Source organism: Thunnus maccoyii, chromosome 16 (genome assembly GCF_910596095.1).
Source record: "Thunnus maccoyii chromosome 16, fThuMac1.1, whole genome shotgun sequence".
NCBI classification, from domain to species: Eukaryota; Metazoa; Chordata; class Actinopteri; order Scombriformes; family Scombridae; genus Thunnus; species Thunnus maccoyii.
The window spans coordinates 26,540,222-26,557,205 of NC_056548.1; the positions used below are offsets into that span (position 1 = coordinate 26,540,222).

General features: G+C 40.5%; 1 protein-coding gene across 2 annotated transcripts in view; it reads left to right on the top strand.

The window, feature by feature from the left end:
• setd3 (SET domain containing 3, actin histidine methyltransferase) overlaps positions 1-16,984 on the top strand; it is a 29,678-nt gene that overhangs the window by 4,164 nt on the left and 8,530 nt on the right. For both annotated transcript variants that reach the window (XM_042388123.1, XM_042388124.1), the window contains exons 2-8: positions 1,998-2,122; positions 3,872-3,964; positions 4,161-4,309; positions 4,986-5,058; positions 5,404-5,660; positions 14,557-14,615; positions 16,073-16,187. In XM_042388123.1, coding sequence (XP_042244057.1) covers positions 2,020-2,122; positions 3,872-3,964; positions 4,161-4,309; positions 4,986-5,058; positions 5,404-5,660; positions 14,557-14,615; positions 16,073-16,187 — 849 coding nt within the window. In that variant the 5' untranslated portion in view covers positions 1,998-2,019. The remainder of the gene's footprint in view (positions 1-1,997; positions 2,123-3,871; positions 3,965-4,160; positions 4,310-4,985; positions 5,059-5,403; positions 5,661-14,556; positions 14,616-16,072; positions 16,188-16,984) is intronic.

Below are 16,984 nucleotides of genomic sequence, written 5' to 3' on the forward strand. Positions count from 1 at the left end.
CTGCTGACAGAGCAACAGGCAGACACCACTGGCACCTCATCAGTTCTCCCAAGGCCTGTAGCAGCAGCAGCAGCAGGTGAACCTGAGGTAAAAAGAAAAAAGACTGGCCAGCTTTTTCAAAAAGCATGGCAGCAGCAGCACAGCTGAAAGCAGAGCAACTCTCTCAGATGAGGAGACTATTAAAGTGGAGCTGAGAGGCTACCTGCAGACCGTGGAAATTGACAGTGACACAGACCCTTTGGAGTGGTGGAAATGCCACCAAGCAAAATATCTCTTGTGTAGCAAAGCTAGCCAGGAAGTATCTGTGCATTCCTGCCACCAGGGCCCCATCTGAGAGAGCTTTCAGCACCGGTGGGTACATTGTCACCTGCCGCAGGTCCGCACTGAAACCAGATGCTGTGGACAAGCTGGTTTTCCTGGCACAAAATTTGTAATGTCTCGACGAGCTTCAGTTACCAAAGCCTGTATTTGTAAGGGTGATCTGTGCAGGTGATGTTCATTATGTTTCCTGCATACGTACCAAGATGTTGGCATTAAAGGATATTATTACTGTGAGTTGAAATGTGGATTGTATATTTTTTCAGTGGAAAAACAAGAGCATTATAGCCCTTTGAATACTTGAATACTGTACCTTGAAGGATAATATCAATGTAAATTAAAATTTGGAACGTTTTGTTTGTTAAACGGAGAACCAAGGGAATTGTGACAGGGCAACAGCCATTTTAATACTTGAATACCTTGGCTTGAAGGATAACATAATGTAAATTAAAGGGAAAGTTGAGATTTTTTGAAGTGGGGTTGTATGAGGCAGTTTTCCATAGTCAGTGTATTACCTGCAGTATATTTGGGTGAGCATGCTTCCAGTTTGGAGAAGCAGACAGGAGTAATGGCATGGAAGCTTAACACCCAAATACTGTGGATAGAGCCACCTAAAAAAAGATAAAAAACACAACATTGTTCCTGTTACTCTGGATAATTCACAGACCGCACTGTGAGCAGTTTTAGCAGGGACTATTTCTTCTGTAGAAAGTAGTTCCAATGAAAACAGTTAACAGTGTATTCAGTTGATTATTGGGAGCAACAAGTTTTATTATATTTTATACAAGTTTCTGTGTAGGTAGTTTTTGATACTGTGAGCACCACGTGTGAAATTTCATTCACTGTATTTGGGTAACACCAAAGGTCACAGACACAGAAATCTCAAACATGTAGACAAAAAGAAAACAAAACTATCTGGTTACAACATACCAATAGAAGGAAATGATAAAGCAGTATTATTTATATATTACCTTTTCACAAAATGTTTGTGTTGCATTCCTGTTATAATGTAGCATAGCATGATACATTATCCTACCATAAATGACAACTTTTAACTTCACCAATCTTAACTCAAGGTCCAGCTCTTTCCAGAGTTGTCAACTGCAACCCACAAGCTGAGCCAGCTATTATGTAATATTTTAGTCCCACTATAATAGTGTATTATTCACTAATCTAATCTATGTCACTTGTGAGTGTAGAGGTTCATTCTTGGCCACACAGCTCTTCACCAGTACTCCATGCTTTGCTCACCGAAGTATAAATAAGGCTGATGTATAACTCAGTAAACCTTCTTCTTGGAAGAAGCCTCAGAGGAATGGTACACTGATTCCACAGACTCTTTCTTAGAAATACTTAGAACAATGAAAAGGTGACGTGTGGCTCTGGGCACTTATTAGAGCCAGCCTACCTGTCTGCTTTGTCTCTGTGGTTTGGGGCAGAGTGGATCAGAGATTACCAAGGACATTAGAGAAACTTCATTGATTTATTTTTTTCTTTTACAAATGTCCAGAACTTCTTTGATCAATTTTAGAAAGTTTTACAAATGAAGTTGAAAGTCTCATCTCTCAGTTTGATTTGAATGAAATTTGAGTTTCACACTGTAAGCGTGATTTATTGGTGATATCTCAAAGTAAGTCCTGGTATGAAAGGTTAACAGTAATAATGATGTGTCTCCTCAGCACCAGTTGTCCATCCAGCACCATGGGAAAGAAGAGTCGAGTGAAGACTCAGAAGTCGGGCTCAGGAGCCAGCGCTGTGGTTTCCCCAAAGGAGATGATGAACCTCATCTCTGAACTGCTGCAGAGTATGTTTATCTTCAACTTACACGCTCAGTTCACCTTCACACTGCAGGTTCTGTGGCCAGCAACTGATAATGTTATATGTGCTTCACAAAGTCTATCATTTACTGTACTGAAAACATTCAGTTCAAAAGTCCATTAATGTGTGTAGTTAGTGGTGCTTTGTTATTTCATTCTAATATTATGACCCACCGCTTATTTATAGCATGGCAGTTTATTGTTTTAGCAGCTGTTTTGAAGTCGCTGTAATCTTTGTCCTAATGTCACACCTGCTTGACCAGTCATGATGGACAGCGATGCTGGCGACCACTGAAAGTACCTGGAACTCTGTTTAGTATCATCATCTTAGCACAATTCAGTTCCAGGAACTAGTCCCCAAAGCGAGTGGACACAAGCAGAACCAGTGACAGTGAATACACCTGGCTGCACCCTAAACGTTGATGATTCAAATCATCTGTCAAGAAGCCCTCGAGTCAAATCTCATTTTGTCAGTCAAATTACAGAATTAAAAAAAATTACAAATTATTATTATTTTTTAGTCCTGTAATTGCACACAGAGCAAGACAGGATAACAGCAGGTGATAAACTTCTACAAACCTTGAATCTTGTCTCATAATTACTTAACTACAAGTGTGATTGAGATGGAGGGCGGTGCAACTTGTTTGTGTTTGCTGCTCTGATGCGGTCTGTTCTGGTGCTGAATGTTAGCAAAGTCAGCTTAACTACTATGAACCAGACGCTGGTAAAATCTCCCCTAGTGTCGTCATGTGTGATCGACTCTTCAGCTGACATAGCTGTCAGCAGCCACGCAGGAGAGGCTCTCTGTTGTACGCTAGGATTTTAGAACTCAACTATGACCCTTGCACAGTAAGCTGCTGCACACTGTCATCCGGCTCAGCTGGAAAAGGACTCTAGTGAGCATGCTCTATGGGCCCAAAAATGCAGAAGTGAGCCAGAAACGTGAAGATTTTTTTCAGCTTATGAACCACTGAGCAACTTTCAGAGGAATGGATGGGGTGCCATCTTGTAATGCGGTATCCCCTCAGTACATCCACGGTTTTAAGTAGTTGGAGGAGAACAGTACAAGGAAATCCTTCTTCCACAAGTGTAGTAATGCTGATAACAGTTGACACAAAGTAGGAAGTCACATGCCGCCACAATGTCACAAGATAAAATGCTAGACAGCATAACTGTGATCAGTTACCCCCATCAAATCAACAGCCTGTTACTACATTGTGAGGCTGTGTTATAAGATAAAATATATGTAAAAGAATATGGCTTCACAACAAATGAGTCCTAATCTAACATTGGGATATGTTAACTTTGTTGCTTGCCAATTAGACAATTATTGTAATTTATTACAGACTATGCCAGGGTTTGGGGAGTTTAACAGACTTAATGAGAGTGCCATAATGGAATTGTCTTGGCATAGTGTTTCTGTATCATTGTACAGTCTACTTTGTGTTTCTATGACTTGAAACACCAGATATAAGGAAGGGGGGAAGATAAAGATCATTTTAGTTGAAACCGCTCACTCAGTCTCAAGCTAAAAGAGAATATTTTGTTTATCACAATCAGTGGTGCTAAAGTAACACAACATATGAGTTCTCAAGCACCTGATTTAACATCAGGGTCATGGTTTAGCTATGTGTCACTATTTTCAGTTTAACATGTCATGGTTAAGGTGTGTTTGCTTTAGGTTTAAGTTAGAGTGATGTGGTTAAAGTGTTAATGGTCATCATGTGTTCCCTCAGAGTGCAGCAGTGCAGCACCCTCTGCTGGTAAAGAGTGGGAAGAGTACATCCAGATCAGAGGCTTGGTAGAAAAGATCCGCAAGAAACAGAAGGGTAAGTACATGCGCACACACTTGCACACAAACAATGTTTATACCTTTTCAGGGTATTGAAATTAAGATTAAATCCTACAGTGCTAAAAAAATACAAAGTGATGAGCCAATACTCCTTTTAGTGTCGTTTGAAGGGGTAGTATAATGGTCTGGTTGTGGTGGTGGAACAAAGCAAGTAGTAATGATTTTGTTTTCAGGAATATCGATAGTGTTTGAGGGCAGCAGAGAGGACTTCTTCCTAGATCTGATGTCCTGGGCTCAGGAAAGCGGGGCTTCCTGTGACGGCTTCAGAGTTGCCAACTTTGGAACAGAGGGCTATGGTCTGCAGGCCACCAGGGACATAAAGGTGAGCTAAACTCAGTGGTGTCATTTTTTGGTGATTTTTTTTTTTCTTTTTAAACTTTTTGAAAGGATTTTTATATGATAGGTATTGCAATATTCTGTAATGTTGTTATTGTCAACAAATCCCATGTGCAGACCCAAATCTGCCAACAAGTATTGTGTATGTATCTTCAAAAAAAAGATATATCTTCTTCCTCTGTGACATAGAGCTCTATTGTTGTCCAAAAACTATTAAAAACACATCAGTGAACCACACTGTTGCACTGGGTGACATGTTCCTTCTTTATACTTTAGGTTTATTAAAAGCATGTCAGTGCTCAACTGGTCTATTAGTAGACAACCCTGCACGGTCAAATGGTGCTGCAGGTTTGCTACTATGACCCATAGCAATATGCTGGGGTTAAGGCTTTGATCATTTGATAATTTTCCATGAAAGATTGCCAGACCAATATTGGCAGTAGTTGTTAAAGGAGTGAAGAGTGTTATTCATTTACTTTTCATGCCTACATTGAAACAGCTGATCTCGCAATTCAGCTAGACTGGAACAGATCTTGTGCAACCTGTTGCAGCAGGTTGGCAGAGTAACTCAGTGAGGACATTGTGTGTGTGTGTGTGTGTGTGTGTGTGTGTGTGTGCGTGTGTGTGTGTGTGTGTGTGTGTGTGTGTGTGTGTGTGTGCAGGCAGACGAGCTGTTCCTGTGGATCCCCAGGAAGATGTTGATGACAGTGGAGTCGGCCCAAAACTCTGTTCTAGGTAAGATGATGGTACTTAAGATGATGAGTTTATGGGATCGAAGGATTTGGGGGAAGTGATGTCATTTCAGGAGCAAATACAAATTATTTAACCAAAAGGAGAAACAACCAAATGCAGTTTGATTAATCTTTAACCTAGACATCTAGATACATCTGTATAACCTGAAAATCCCCAAATCAATGCCTACTGGGCTCTTGCACGTCTAATCTTACCCACCAGAGATGGTCTGTGAGATTAGTAAGGTGTAAAAAATTAAACCTTTATGACAGCAGCAACACAGGATTTTCAGTCTGCTCAAAGCATCATTCAGATATCAAGTGACTGACAGTAACTTCTGCGTCTCAGGTCCTCTGTACAGCCAAGACCGGATCTTACAGGCCATGGGCAACGTAACTCTGGCCCTCCACCTGCTCTGCGAGAGGGCCAACCCTGCATCATCCTGGCTTCCGTACATCCGCAGTCTTCCACAGGAGTACGACACACCTCTGTACTACCAGCAAGACGAGGTGCAGCTACTGCTGGGCACACAGGCAGTGCAGGATGTCCTGAGCCAGTATAAAAACACTGCACGCCAGTACGCCTACTTCTACAAACTGGTACAGGTGGGCAGATACACTCAACACACACATACATACTGAACATGTACACAAATTCAATGTCATTTGAATATAATACACAAAAATCATTGATCCATTTTGGGAGACTTTCTGCCGATCCCACTTCAGTAGTCAGATGGTTGTAGTTATTAGTTACTTTGCAGATTAAAATTTAACATTCAATGTGAGATAAGATCATAAGGTGCGAGGTATTGATAGACTTTAAACAACATAACAGTACATGAAGTAGTTAAGACCTGACACCAACTGCACTGGTTATAAAAAAACAGTACAAATATAAAAAATACTATTTGAATATAAAAGGCTCCACACATCAATGGTGCACCTTCACATGCTAGCTGGACTGCTTCTCCAGACTGTGACTGATTGACATCTTTCTGATATAAAACATATTAATATTGTTGCACCTGTTGGGGTGGGCGTTGTGATCGTCATCATTCTTATTGGTTCATGAAGTTTGGTGACCTCATGTAGATCCAACACAATCCCACCCACCTCAACCTGAACAGACGTCTAATCAGCCAGAAGAAGTGGAAAATGTGTTATTTTCTTTAAACATTGAGAAGGCCACACATCAGAAGAACATTTTTTATTGTGGATACTTTGTTATCTTTGTTGGAGTAGTTTGGAATGCAGGAATTTTACTTGCAATGGAGGATGTTTCCATCCTAGTATTTGCTACTTTGCTTGAGGAAAGGAAAGTGTGTGTAGCTTAATTATGGAGCCAAGACTTTTTGGTTCCAACTCACATTCAGGAACCAGTTTCTTGAAGCAAAATCATATTTTTAGTACTTTTGCTTTTTGTCTTATGTAATTACTTACCTATAGTAAGTTAATGAATTCAAATCACCAGGACCTCAGAACTTACTTACTCTCGGCTGGTTTTAGAGATGTGAGCATTTCGTGGCTACATTACTACAAAGCTAAAACACAAACTATGGCAACCTGCTGCCACTCAGAACCCAAGCTGAGCATTTGAACACAAATTAGTGACCACCATGTTTAGCAGTTTTACTACCTTAAAACCATACAATACATATTAAAGTTTTATGTATTAAACCTAAATTTAATAACTGAATATGTTTTTTGTTCTTTACTGTATTTTGACAATTTAAGTTAATGCAGGTTGAGGTATCACAGAAGGAAAAGCACACATCACTAATAACATTAAAGTGTCCCAGTAAGCCATTTCAGTGAGGCAGCATACACAATACCAGGACCCTGAAACTGAAGCAGCTAAATGGAATTGAGACATCATTGATTCTGTTATTTATACCCGTACTTTTCCTGTTAAGACATGTCAGAACTTCCTCCACAATATAGATTTAAAAGACGCAGTTTCCTTTGAATAAACAGGTTTCAAACTTTCAAAACTTCACAACAGATGTTGTGAAGTGTCGTCATAGTTGAATCAAGGATCGTGATGTCTGATACTTTTCTGAGACCTCCTTTAGAAGAGCTTTATGTATATACCCAAATCCAATCATAATGTGATTAGAAGTGACTTTTTTCAGTTTTAGAAAAGATTCAATTTGTGAACTTTTAAAATTATCACTTAAAGAGTTTTTCAGTCCAGTGTAATGTGCCAAAAATGGAGGAGGAACTGAATAAGATATAGAGACGGAGTGATTATGGTATATGATGAAATATTGGCTAACACGCCCATACAACAGATAGTGGGATAGTAATCTCAAAATATGCTAATGTCCCATTATTAATCTGAAGCATGGTGAAATGACAGTTCTATTCAACTGGCTTTGATCAGAACTCACCACAATCCCTCTCTGAAGTCACATGCTTCTTCTTCTTATATCAAAGAAGCAGTGAAAGAAGTGTATCTCAAAGAATTCATTTATTTTGTCAGCAGCTAGGTGTTTGTTTTAATTAGATGGCAGGGAGAATTTATGGTTTGCATGTTTAAATAACAGGTATTATATCCACATTTGGCTGGATCTTTTCTTTCAGACAGAATTTTAGTTTGATTAGTTCATCGCCTTGTTTTAATTAGTCTCACAATATATATATATATATATATATATATTTTTAAGTGTTATATGTAAATAATTCTTCTAAAACCAAAGGTAACCTGAGATAAATTCTTTGGTTAAATGACTTTATAATGCAATTTCAGTGATCTCCACTAGGTGGGAGTGTTGTGTTCTAAATGATTTGCTGTCAGTGAGTGAGAAGAAGAACCTCTGCGCTGCAGAAGCTTTAGTTGCTGACCCATTACTGTTGGTTTCAGTAGTCTGATGTTGTCCCATTTGATTCATGTTGATTTTAGTGCATTCTCTGAATCACATGTGTCACATGGTTTGAATGTTGTCAATTTTCTTCTTTTCTTCTTGTAGTATTGGAGAGTTTTGATATCCCATACTGTCCCATAATAAAAATGTAGACATTTTTAGTGCTGACAACTATAATGATGCTTTAATAATAGATTTATAATTAACCTTTTGATAGACAGAGATTTAATGTTGTACTAACATGTTCTGGAAACATCTGTGTTTGGGTGATCATGTAGTGATTTACTATATGTTTGTAGATGAATCTTTATTAGTCTGAAAACATTATTATTACACACAATTATCTGCTGGTGTCTGCATTGATAACTGATGCCAGTACTGTAACCGGACTTATAGCAGACCAGGACTGTGTGGGTTCCTGAAGCTACTGCTAACTCTTTAATGAAGCTACCACCCTGTTTTTATGTAAGTAGCATTAAGGATTCAGTATGCTTGAAATGAACTAGGTCGTACAACATGTAGTCTGTCTAAAAAAATGTTTATACCTGTTCTGAATGGCCACACTGGAAGGCGGGATGAAAACCCTGCCGTGTCTTTCATTTTGTTGCACTCGTTTGTGCTAAAAGTGTTCAAAGCAGTTGTGCGAAGAATGGGGGGGAAAAAAAAGAGGCTTTGAGAGACAAGTTCAAACCCTGCGTACTTTCACACCTCTGCAGACCTGGTGAAATGGGAACGCTTGTCGGATTGTTCGTCTCTCAAAGTCAGAAAAATTTTTGGACTCATCAAGAGCTTCATTAGAAGTATGCAAAGGCCCCTGTGCTGCAGAGAATTTGTTACTTTTTAACTGTAGAAATTGACATAAAGTTTTGCGATCTTTGATCTTGGTGAAACCTTTATGGATGTCAGATTTTATTAAAATCTTTTTTTTTTTTTAGTGAAAAAAGATGTGATTTAAATTTGAGTTAGTTATTTTTATATTTGTTTACCATTTGAATTTAAATGAATTATGCGTGTGCTAAATGTTTTCATATTTATGTATATATGACCATGTCAACATTTGTTTTTCCATATTAGAGCTATCATATCATAATGTGACATAGATGTTTGTTGACAGCATAATCACTCATAACAGGATACCACTGTGGTCAACATATTAAGTCACCTCATAGTCACCACAGTAACCACAACAGTGTGGAGTTGAACTGTTGAGCTGTATTTATATATGACGATGCCATTCCTAGTTTAGCCGTCATCACACACACATACACACACACACACACACACACACACACACACACACACACGCTCTGTGTTGCACTTGGCTTGAGATGGAGACTCTGTGAGAAGGGCTCATGGAGGTGTATGTGTCTGTCCTGTCCCCTCATCTTTGATACATCTCCTTTCTTAACAAACACACACACACACACACACACATCCTTCCCTCCTTGTGTAGCCCCTCACGCTCTCCCCACCTTCTCCCTCCCCCTTCCTCCCCTCCCTCCTCCTCAGATGACCGGGCTGGAAAATTAGCTTGTCACATTGGCTTTGAATTGAATTGACCTGAATGTACCTTCCTCAAACCCTCCCCCCCCTCTCTCTCTCCACCCCACCTCCCTGCCCCCCCCTGTTCTCTCTCTGTCCGGTGTATTTGGATGTATGATCAGCCACACAGACTGATATATGCTGATGTATACAGACAGACAGAACCACTACAGACATTCCCCCAAAACACAGAGATGAGCCTCCTGCATGTAAACACTTTCCAAACCATAGTATAGTGAGGGCAGTAGGCAGTAGGAGGGCTCTTTTTAATAAAAAAAAAACAAAAACACAAAACGTAATCATCTAGTATTCCCTGAGAGAATACTCAACCTGGCTTTCTTTGTTTCTTTATCTCAGCATTTCCCTTTGTTTCTATTTTCTTTTCAGTTTCTTAATTGATTCAGACTTTTGGGGAAATGCCTGCATTTTCTTTCTAGAGCAAGATGAGAAGATTGGTATCAATCTCATGTCTGTGCAGGAAGTATAGCTTGTCAGAACGTGTTTAGCTTAGCTTAGCATGAAGATTGTAACCAAGGGAAAACAGCTAGCCTGGCTCTGTCCAGAGTTAAAAAATACACCTAACATCACCTCACTAACTAAAAACATGCTGTATAATGTTTCTTTTACCCCATACACAAAAAAAAATGTTTCAAACAACAACTCATGATTTTGAGGGAGTTGGTATTGCATCTCTTTCCCTGTTTCCAGTGTTTAAGCTAGGCTAGGCTAACCACGTCTCCTCTCCAGTTCTTTTCTTAGCATATATGGCATAAATAATCACATAAGAGTCAAATCTCATATCTTCATATCTCACTCTCACACACTCAAGTCATGTATAATTCAAAAATGCCACACATTCGCTGGTTCCACCTCATCATTGGTGTTTTTATAGGCTATTATTTTAAATTGAATGTCTTTAGTTTTTGTGCTGTTGGTCTGACAAAACATGGCATTTGATCATTGTTCATAATTTTTCTGACAGTTTATTCACTGTACGATTAATCTTCAAATATAATTGACATATTTTTAATAATGAAAATATTCCTTGGTTGTAGGGGTGCAAAGGATGTCCGGGAAAAGTGCACCGCTAATGTCAGTTAGCAGCAAGGTAGCTAATTAGCTGCTCAGCTGCAGCACATTAAACAGTAAACATACCTGCAGGTGTCACTTTTGGACCTGTTAGATCTGGTCGTTGCTCTTCAAAATCCCTGTTTTTTGACGTGCTGTCTGTCCATGACTTGTACTTACAGCAGTTTTTTTTACTTTGTCTCCATTGAGACATTCAATTTTGCAGTTAATCTGCAGTTTACATGCGAACCGAACCATGGGGGGGCGATCCGTACAGATTATGGATCAACTATGTTCCGTTAGCATCCCTGAAGTCATCCTGATGTGTCTGGTGTCTTAGTGTGAAAATTACATTTAAATGTCTTATTTTTGCTTATCACAGATCTTAATTTTCATAAAACTAAACTAATTAGAGTTGGACCCCATGTCTCATAATTTCCTAGAATAGTTTTTGTAACTGTACCCATTTAGTTGTACATTTTTGTTAGCTTCCTCACATTTACTAAAACAAATTTTAAATGGTGCGTTACTGCCACCAACTGTCTGACAGCGGAATATTGTGAAATTGTTGGCACATGTGTGTAAATGTGTGTACTTGTGCGCATGCCTGTTACAAATAAAATGGGGACCCGCTCATAAAAACATAGCTCTATGACGCCACTAGTGGTCAAAAACTCTACAGGGTATCTTTAAATACTTGTATAAATCTTTTTGTCACTTACCCTGCTGCAGCACACAACTCATTAATCTCCCCTCTCTTATGTCTCTAATGTTGGCTCTGATTGGACACCTGCATTCAGCCAATTAGCAGTCTTCTCTGATGGAAAATACCCACAAGCTTTTGCACTATGTGCTTTCTTGTCCATTCATTGAATCGGCAAATTCTAACCGCACTGTCTTTCTTTCACCCTCACTCGTCCCCCTCATGTCTGTCTTTTACCCATATCTTCAGCCCCTTCCAGCACACACACACACACACACACATACTCTCTCTCTCTGTCTCTCTCCACAGTGGCACATGATGGATGACCCTTGTCTTTGGATGCTAATGCATCAAGAGCTCAGCATGCAGTGCTCTGTGTGTGTGTGTGTATGTGTGTGTGTGTATAGACATAGTCCATTCAGCTGATTTTTACACCCATGTGTCCATCTCCTGCAGGCCCTTCAGTGAAACTGTAACTGAATATGTCTGGTTGTCAAGGTTTTTCTCTCCTTTCTTCTACCTACTGAAGTTTGGACTTGCCAAGGCCAGTTTTTTCTGTGCTTAAAAAAACACCCAACACTCACACATCACCTGCTAGTTCTTTGAATCAGTTATATTTACAACCAACAGATTGATAATACATTTTGTTGTGTCTAACTTAATTGTTTGAATACAGTCAACCTGCACCTTTGACTGGCTTCTTCTCCGTAGTAAACGGCAGCCAAGGTTCATGGGTATCACATTTAAAGTCATCTACCATACCAAATAGATAAGAAAAACATGATGTCACATGAAGCTATAGAGCCAACACCTTCTCCCAAATTGCAACTCTATAGATGGGAATCATTCTCTGGGGTCCATGAACATGTAGGCCAATTTAATGGTGATCTGTTGAGTGGACAGACGGACAAACAGACCGATTAACAGAACAACCAACTACAAGACCCCATTCAAGCAGAAAGTCTTTCATGACTGGTCAGGAGTCACCATGATAGGTGAGATGTGGGAAACAGGAGGCCAGGCTGGTAATCTGGACCTTGACCTCAGAGACCCCCTCCTCCTCCTCCTCCACCTCTCTTCCTCCTCCTCCTCCTCCTCCTTCTCTGATGAGAACGAGTCAAACCGAGCAAAGATAATTGTTTCTAGTTCTCTATGTGTGTGTGATAGAAGCCTGGTCACTTTGTTTAACTTGACAAGCATGATCCTCCGCACTTACCTGTAGGGATGAATCAGTGTCACCGCTGGACACTCTGTATTTTAACACACACTTTGACACGCACACACAGTAGCTATTCACCTCCAGAGGTGAAATATGATGTGACCACTCTTATTTTACCCCGAGGTGTGTTAGAGTGTGTGTGTGTGTGTGTGTGTTTAGGAGGTTAAATGGTGGTGATGATGAGCTTCCAAGCAGCTATTTGGTTTTTATTCATGTACATGCCCCATGAAAATATACTCACTGTACAGATGCATGAGCCTTGCTCCAAATGGGAAATCTATTACAGTGAACATCTTTTCCACTTATTTTTTTGTCAAATGCTGTAGCCAGCAGGGACCGGTTTAAAAGTTTTCTCTGATGTCCCAGAACTGATGGTTGTCTGCCAAAACAGAATGCAGTAATGAGCTATGTTGTCACTAATTTAAAACCAGATGACAGACGACAAACAAAGATGAGAAGGATTGTGAATGTGTTCATTTCTCGCATTAAAATCTTCATCTTAAATTAAATGACGTGTCCTCGGCGGTCGCCGCTACACAACTTAAAGCTGCACTGATTTATTTTTCTGGCTACTTAAGGGCAGCCGACAAAGTTGTAAACACATCTTTGACATATTATCAGCATTTTTAAGTTGTTGCGGTGAATGTGTTAGCCTATTTACACACCCAGAAGACACAGAGCAACAGTAGCATTCGTTTAGAGTCGTGTTTTATGTTTTATATAATATATTAACTCTACTTTTAGCTCTGTTTTTGTCTCCACCAACTTCTGAGAGAAATATGGCTTTTTAGCTGCGAAATGCTCCACTATGTTCACCAGCGTGTCATTAACTTGGGCTGTCTGCTTTCTTGATCATAATCAATGAATCCTTTGGTCTACTAAGTTTCTAAAAATTGTGAATAATGCCCATCACAATTTCCTAAAGCCCAAGGTGCTATTTTCAAATTACATGTTTCATCTTAGAAATTTGAAAACCCTAATACAGTATCATCAAAAATAGAACGTGAGAAACTGGAATTTGTGAATGTGCAGCATTTTTACCAGAGAAAATGACTTAAACAATGAATTATTGTCAAAATAGTTGCTGATTCATTTCCGTCAGTCGACTAATTCATTAATTGTTTCAGCTCTACTGCCGTTGAGTGCTGGGCAGGTTGTGTACGGCGGGTTTATCAAAGCTTTCTCACTGAAAACGTCTATCCGCTGCGTCTGTGTCTGTGTTCAGCTCAGCCTCTGACTGATCTCACCAGGAAGTCCAGTTCTGTCTGTTACTTTTCTCCAACTGAAAACTTTTTAACTTTTTTCCGACGCACACATCACACCCTGTCATGTTTTTCCATTGACCTTGTATGCAATCGCGCCGCCTCTAAAATTTGCCTCACATTCTGCCTGAACACAGTTAGTTATACTCTTCCTGATAGATGCTTTTATTACTCAACAGCTGTTCCATCTCCCCTGCCGCCTCTCTTCTTCTACTCTCTCTTACTCTGCCTTTTTTTTCTGACTTCTACTTCTCTCTCTTTACTTTGTTCTTACACTTTGCCCCCTGCTACCATTTTATTTCCCTCCATCTCCTCCTTTTCTTCATTACGCATTCCACTGAGCCTCTCTCTCTCTCTCTCTCTCTATCTATCTCTCTCTCTCCTGTTAAAGCTCAGGACATTTTGCAAATGGCTCTTGTAGGTGGCGACTGTGGCTTTAAATGGAGGAACCGGTGGCATTGGCGGACACACACACACACACACACACACACACACACACACACACACACACACACACACACCGTTTTCAGGCCCAAATTGATGAGGCAGATTTATGACGGCTGCTGGCCACAACAAATTAAGTTGACAGTGATGTATGTGGGGGGGCGAGTGTCACGCTGCACTAACGGACCACACACACACACACACACACACACACACACACACATACACACACACACACGCGCCCCAGCGGTGGCCCCCTACTCCCAGTCCTTCTTGTTAGGCGTCCTGTCAGGCAGCCCCCCTCCAGCATACCTGCATAATGAAATTCCTCATACTGATTTGTGTTTTTTCCTTCTCTCCTTTTATCCCCTCGTCCACCTCTTCCCTCCATCCCCAGACTCATCCCGCCGCCAGCAAACTGCCCCTGAAGGACAGCTTTACATTTGATGACTACAGGTCAGTGTGTGTGTGTGTGTGTGTGTGTGTGTGTGTGTGTGTGTGTGCAGGGATGGGAATTGAGCCAGATTGTTAACATGTGTATGTGTGTGTTTTTCCTGAAGCATATGCTAAAGAATCATTGTGGTTTATTACAAGTTATGACTTTATTTTCTTAGTTTTCATCATTCCTATCAGTTATTATAATGTGCACACTAACTTCATTCCTGAGATGTGGAAACACGTCGACACAAGCAGACAATTTTTTTTAGGTTTTAAACAAACCCCCAGGTTAGTCAAACCTGTTTAAAAATGACTACCTAAACTGTCTGTTGTAAACCATTTTTTATTAAGCAAACTGCAATTTCCAAGAGAAATAAACCACATTCCAGAGTTACTAGGACAAAGTCATGCTTCTCCTCCTATGAGCTGCGGTCCAAATCCAGAATTGAGCTACATGCATGAACACTGAGAGAACTAATGCCTCAAACATGCTCCAAGCAATTACGTGAATGCATGTTTTGAGCTTTGCAAGCAAAGGTCTGAGTGTTGCAGCTAAAAGACACTGTAGCATCAAACAAGAGAAAGCTGGTCTTTCATTTGGTTTCACTTCCGCTCAAAACAATCACGCTGACCAGTTTGACTTAAACTCCAGCTGAACTTTGTCACCTCTTGGTTCAGACAGAAATTCTCCGTCTTTCATCTGTGAGCAATTCAAAAGTTGCACGTTGCATCTTCTGTGTTTTCTTTTTAAATTTTTTTTCTGAGCAGTAAGTCCAGTAATACACATTCCTCTACAGATGCCATGTTTGTTTACTACAGTGTTCATGGAAATGCTCTGATTAGCTTTAAGTAGGCTCTATCACCACCTTGGGGACTGAGATTGATCACCTCCACTGGTGTGCACGTTGAGTATGTTCACCAGGGTCATGTGTTTTTGCCGGCTGGGCCAAGCATTTCCATTTGTGTATTTGTGGGGAGCATGTATGGGGCCTAACTGTTATAAAGAGACAAAGGGGACACATTTATTACTGTCGGGCCAGACTTTGAACACAACGGTGGACAAACTGATAGAAATGATGAGCAAAACAACAAAAATAAAACCCCAGTCGTAATAAACCAGAATCATTCTTTAAGAGCTAGATGATGCTGCGGGTTCAAGGAGGAGATAAAAGTGACCTGATGGGGGAAAAAAAAAAAAAAACATTTCTTCAATCTCTCCTCCCTCCCTCCCTTTCTCTTCTCCTTATCGTCTCCGCTCACCCTCAACTCTTCCTTTTCCTCCTCCCTCCATCCTTCTCCCTCCTCTTTCTGTCCTCATCTGATGCAAGCCTTCTCTCTGTTTGGCAATACCAGCGTTAGATTTGATGAAGCTCCTTCTCCTTTTATGAGGCAGGATCGGCTGTTGTCCAGACTCTTGAGTGGAGTCATTCAACTCCACTGTAACAAGCCGTGATTGGTTGATTTGTGTTTGACAGGTGGGCGGTGTCCTCGGTGATGACCCGTCAGAACCAGATCCCTACTGAGGACGGCAGTCGGGTCACACTGGCCCTCATCCCGCTTTGGGACATGTGTAACCACACAAACGGACTGGTAAAGTCTCACATACACACACACTTACATAAATTACTAGGGCTGTGAGATATCAATAAAAATCAGTATCACCATTAACATATTAAGTATTTAAGAACATTTTAGGTGTTTTGTTTGCAGGAAAATCTAAGTAAAACAGGATCTATTGTGACAAACAAAAAAGTAACACACTTTCATGGCTTCTGTTATTTCACCATACCATCATTGGGAGTGCTTGTGTAACAGACTGCTGCATCTGAAACCACCTACGTCAACCTTCACACTGTGGTCCAGAAACACAGGGGAGACTGCTTTACAGCTCCAGGGCAAAGTTGTTGCTAACTTCGTGGTTAACCCCGTTGGGAACTTTAGAAACTGCAGCATTTATTTTCTGACAAACTGTAGCTTTGAACATTCACTGTTAGAGGCACAGTTTACTGCTAACCTGACTCCGCTCTGCCACACACACACTCACACACACACACTGTGTGCTTCAAAAGAGGCTGACCTAGTCCGCTACCTTCCGACAGTATTTACATTTCGCTTCTTTCTGACCTGTATCTTGTTGACTGAAGCCAAAGTGTGCTCATTTTTTGTGTACCAGCTCTTTCTCATCTTCACCGGCCCCCAGCTGCATTTCTACAACGTTTGTGTATGTAACTCATTGTATATCCATGTTAGACCGGACAAACATGGTTAAAACTGCTAAGTGGAACAATACCGACTCCACAGGCACATTACAGGGGCAGGTGGCAGCCTGTATAGAGAGCTGAAGTCATGACATCACATCCAGGCCTGTGTTCCACTAACTAATTTGA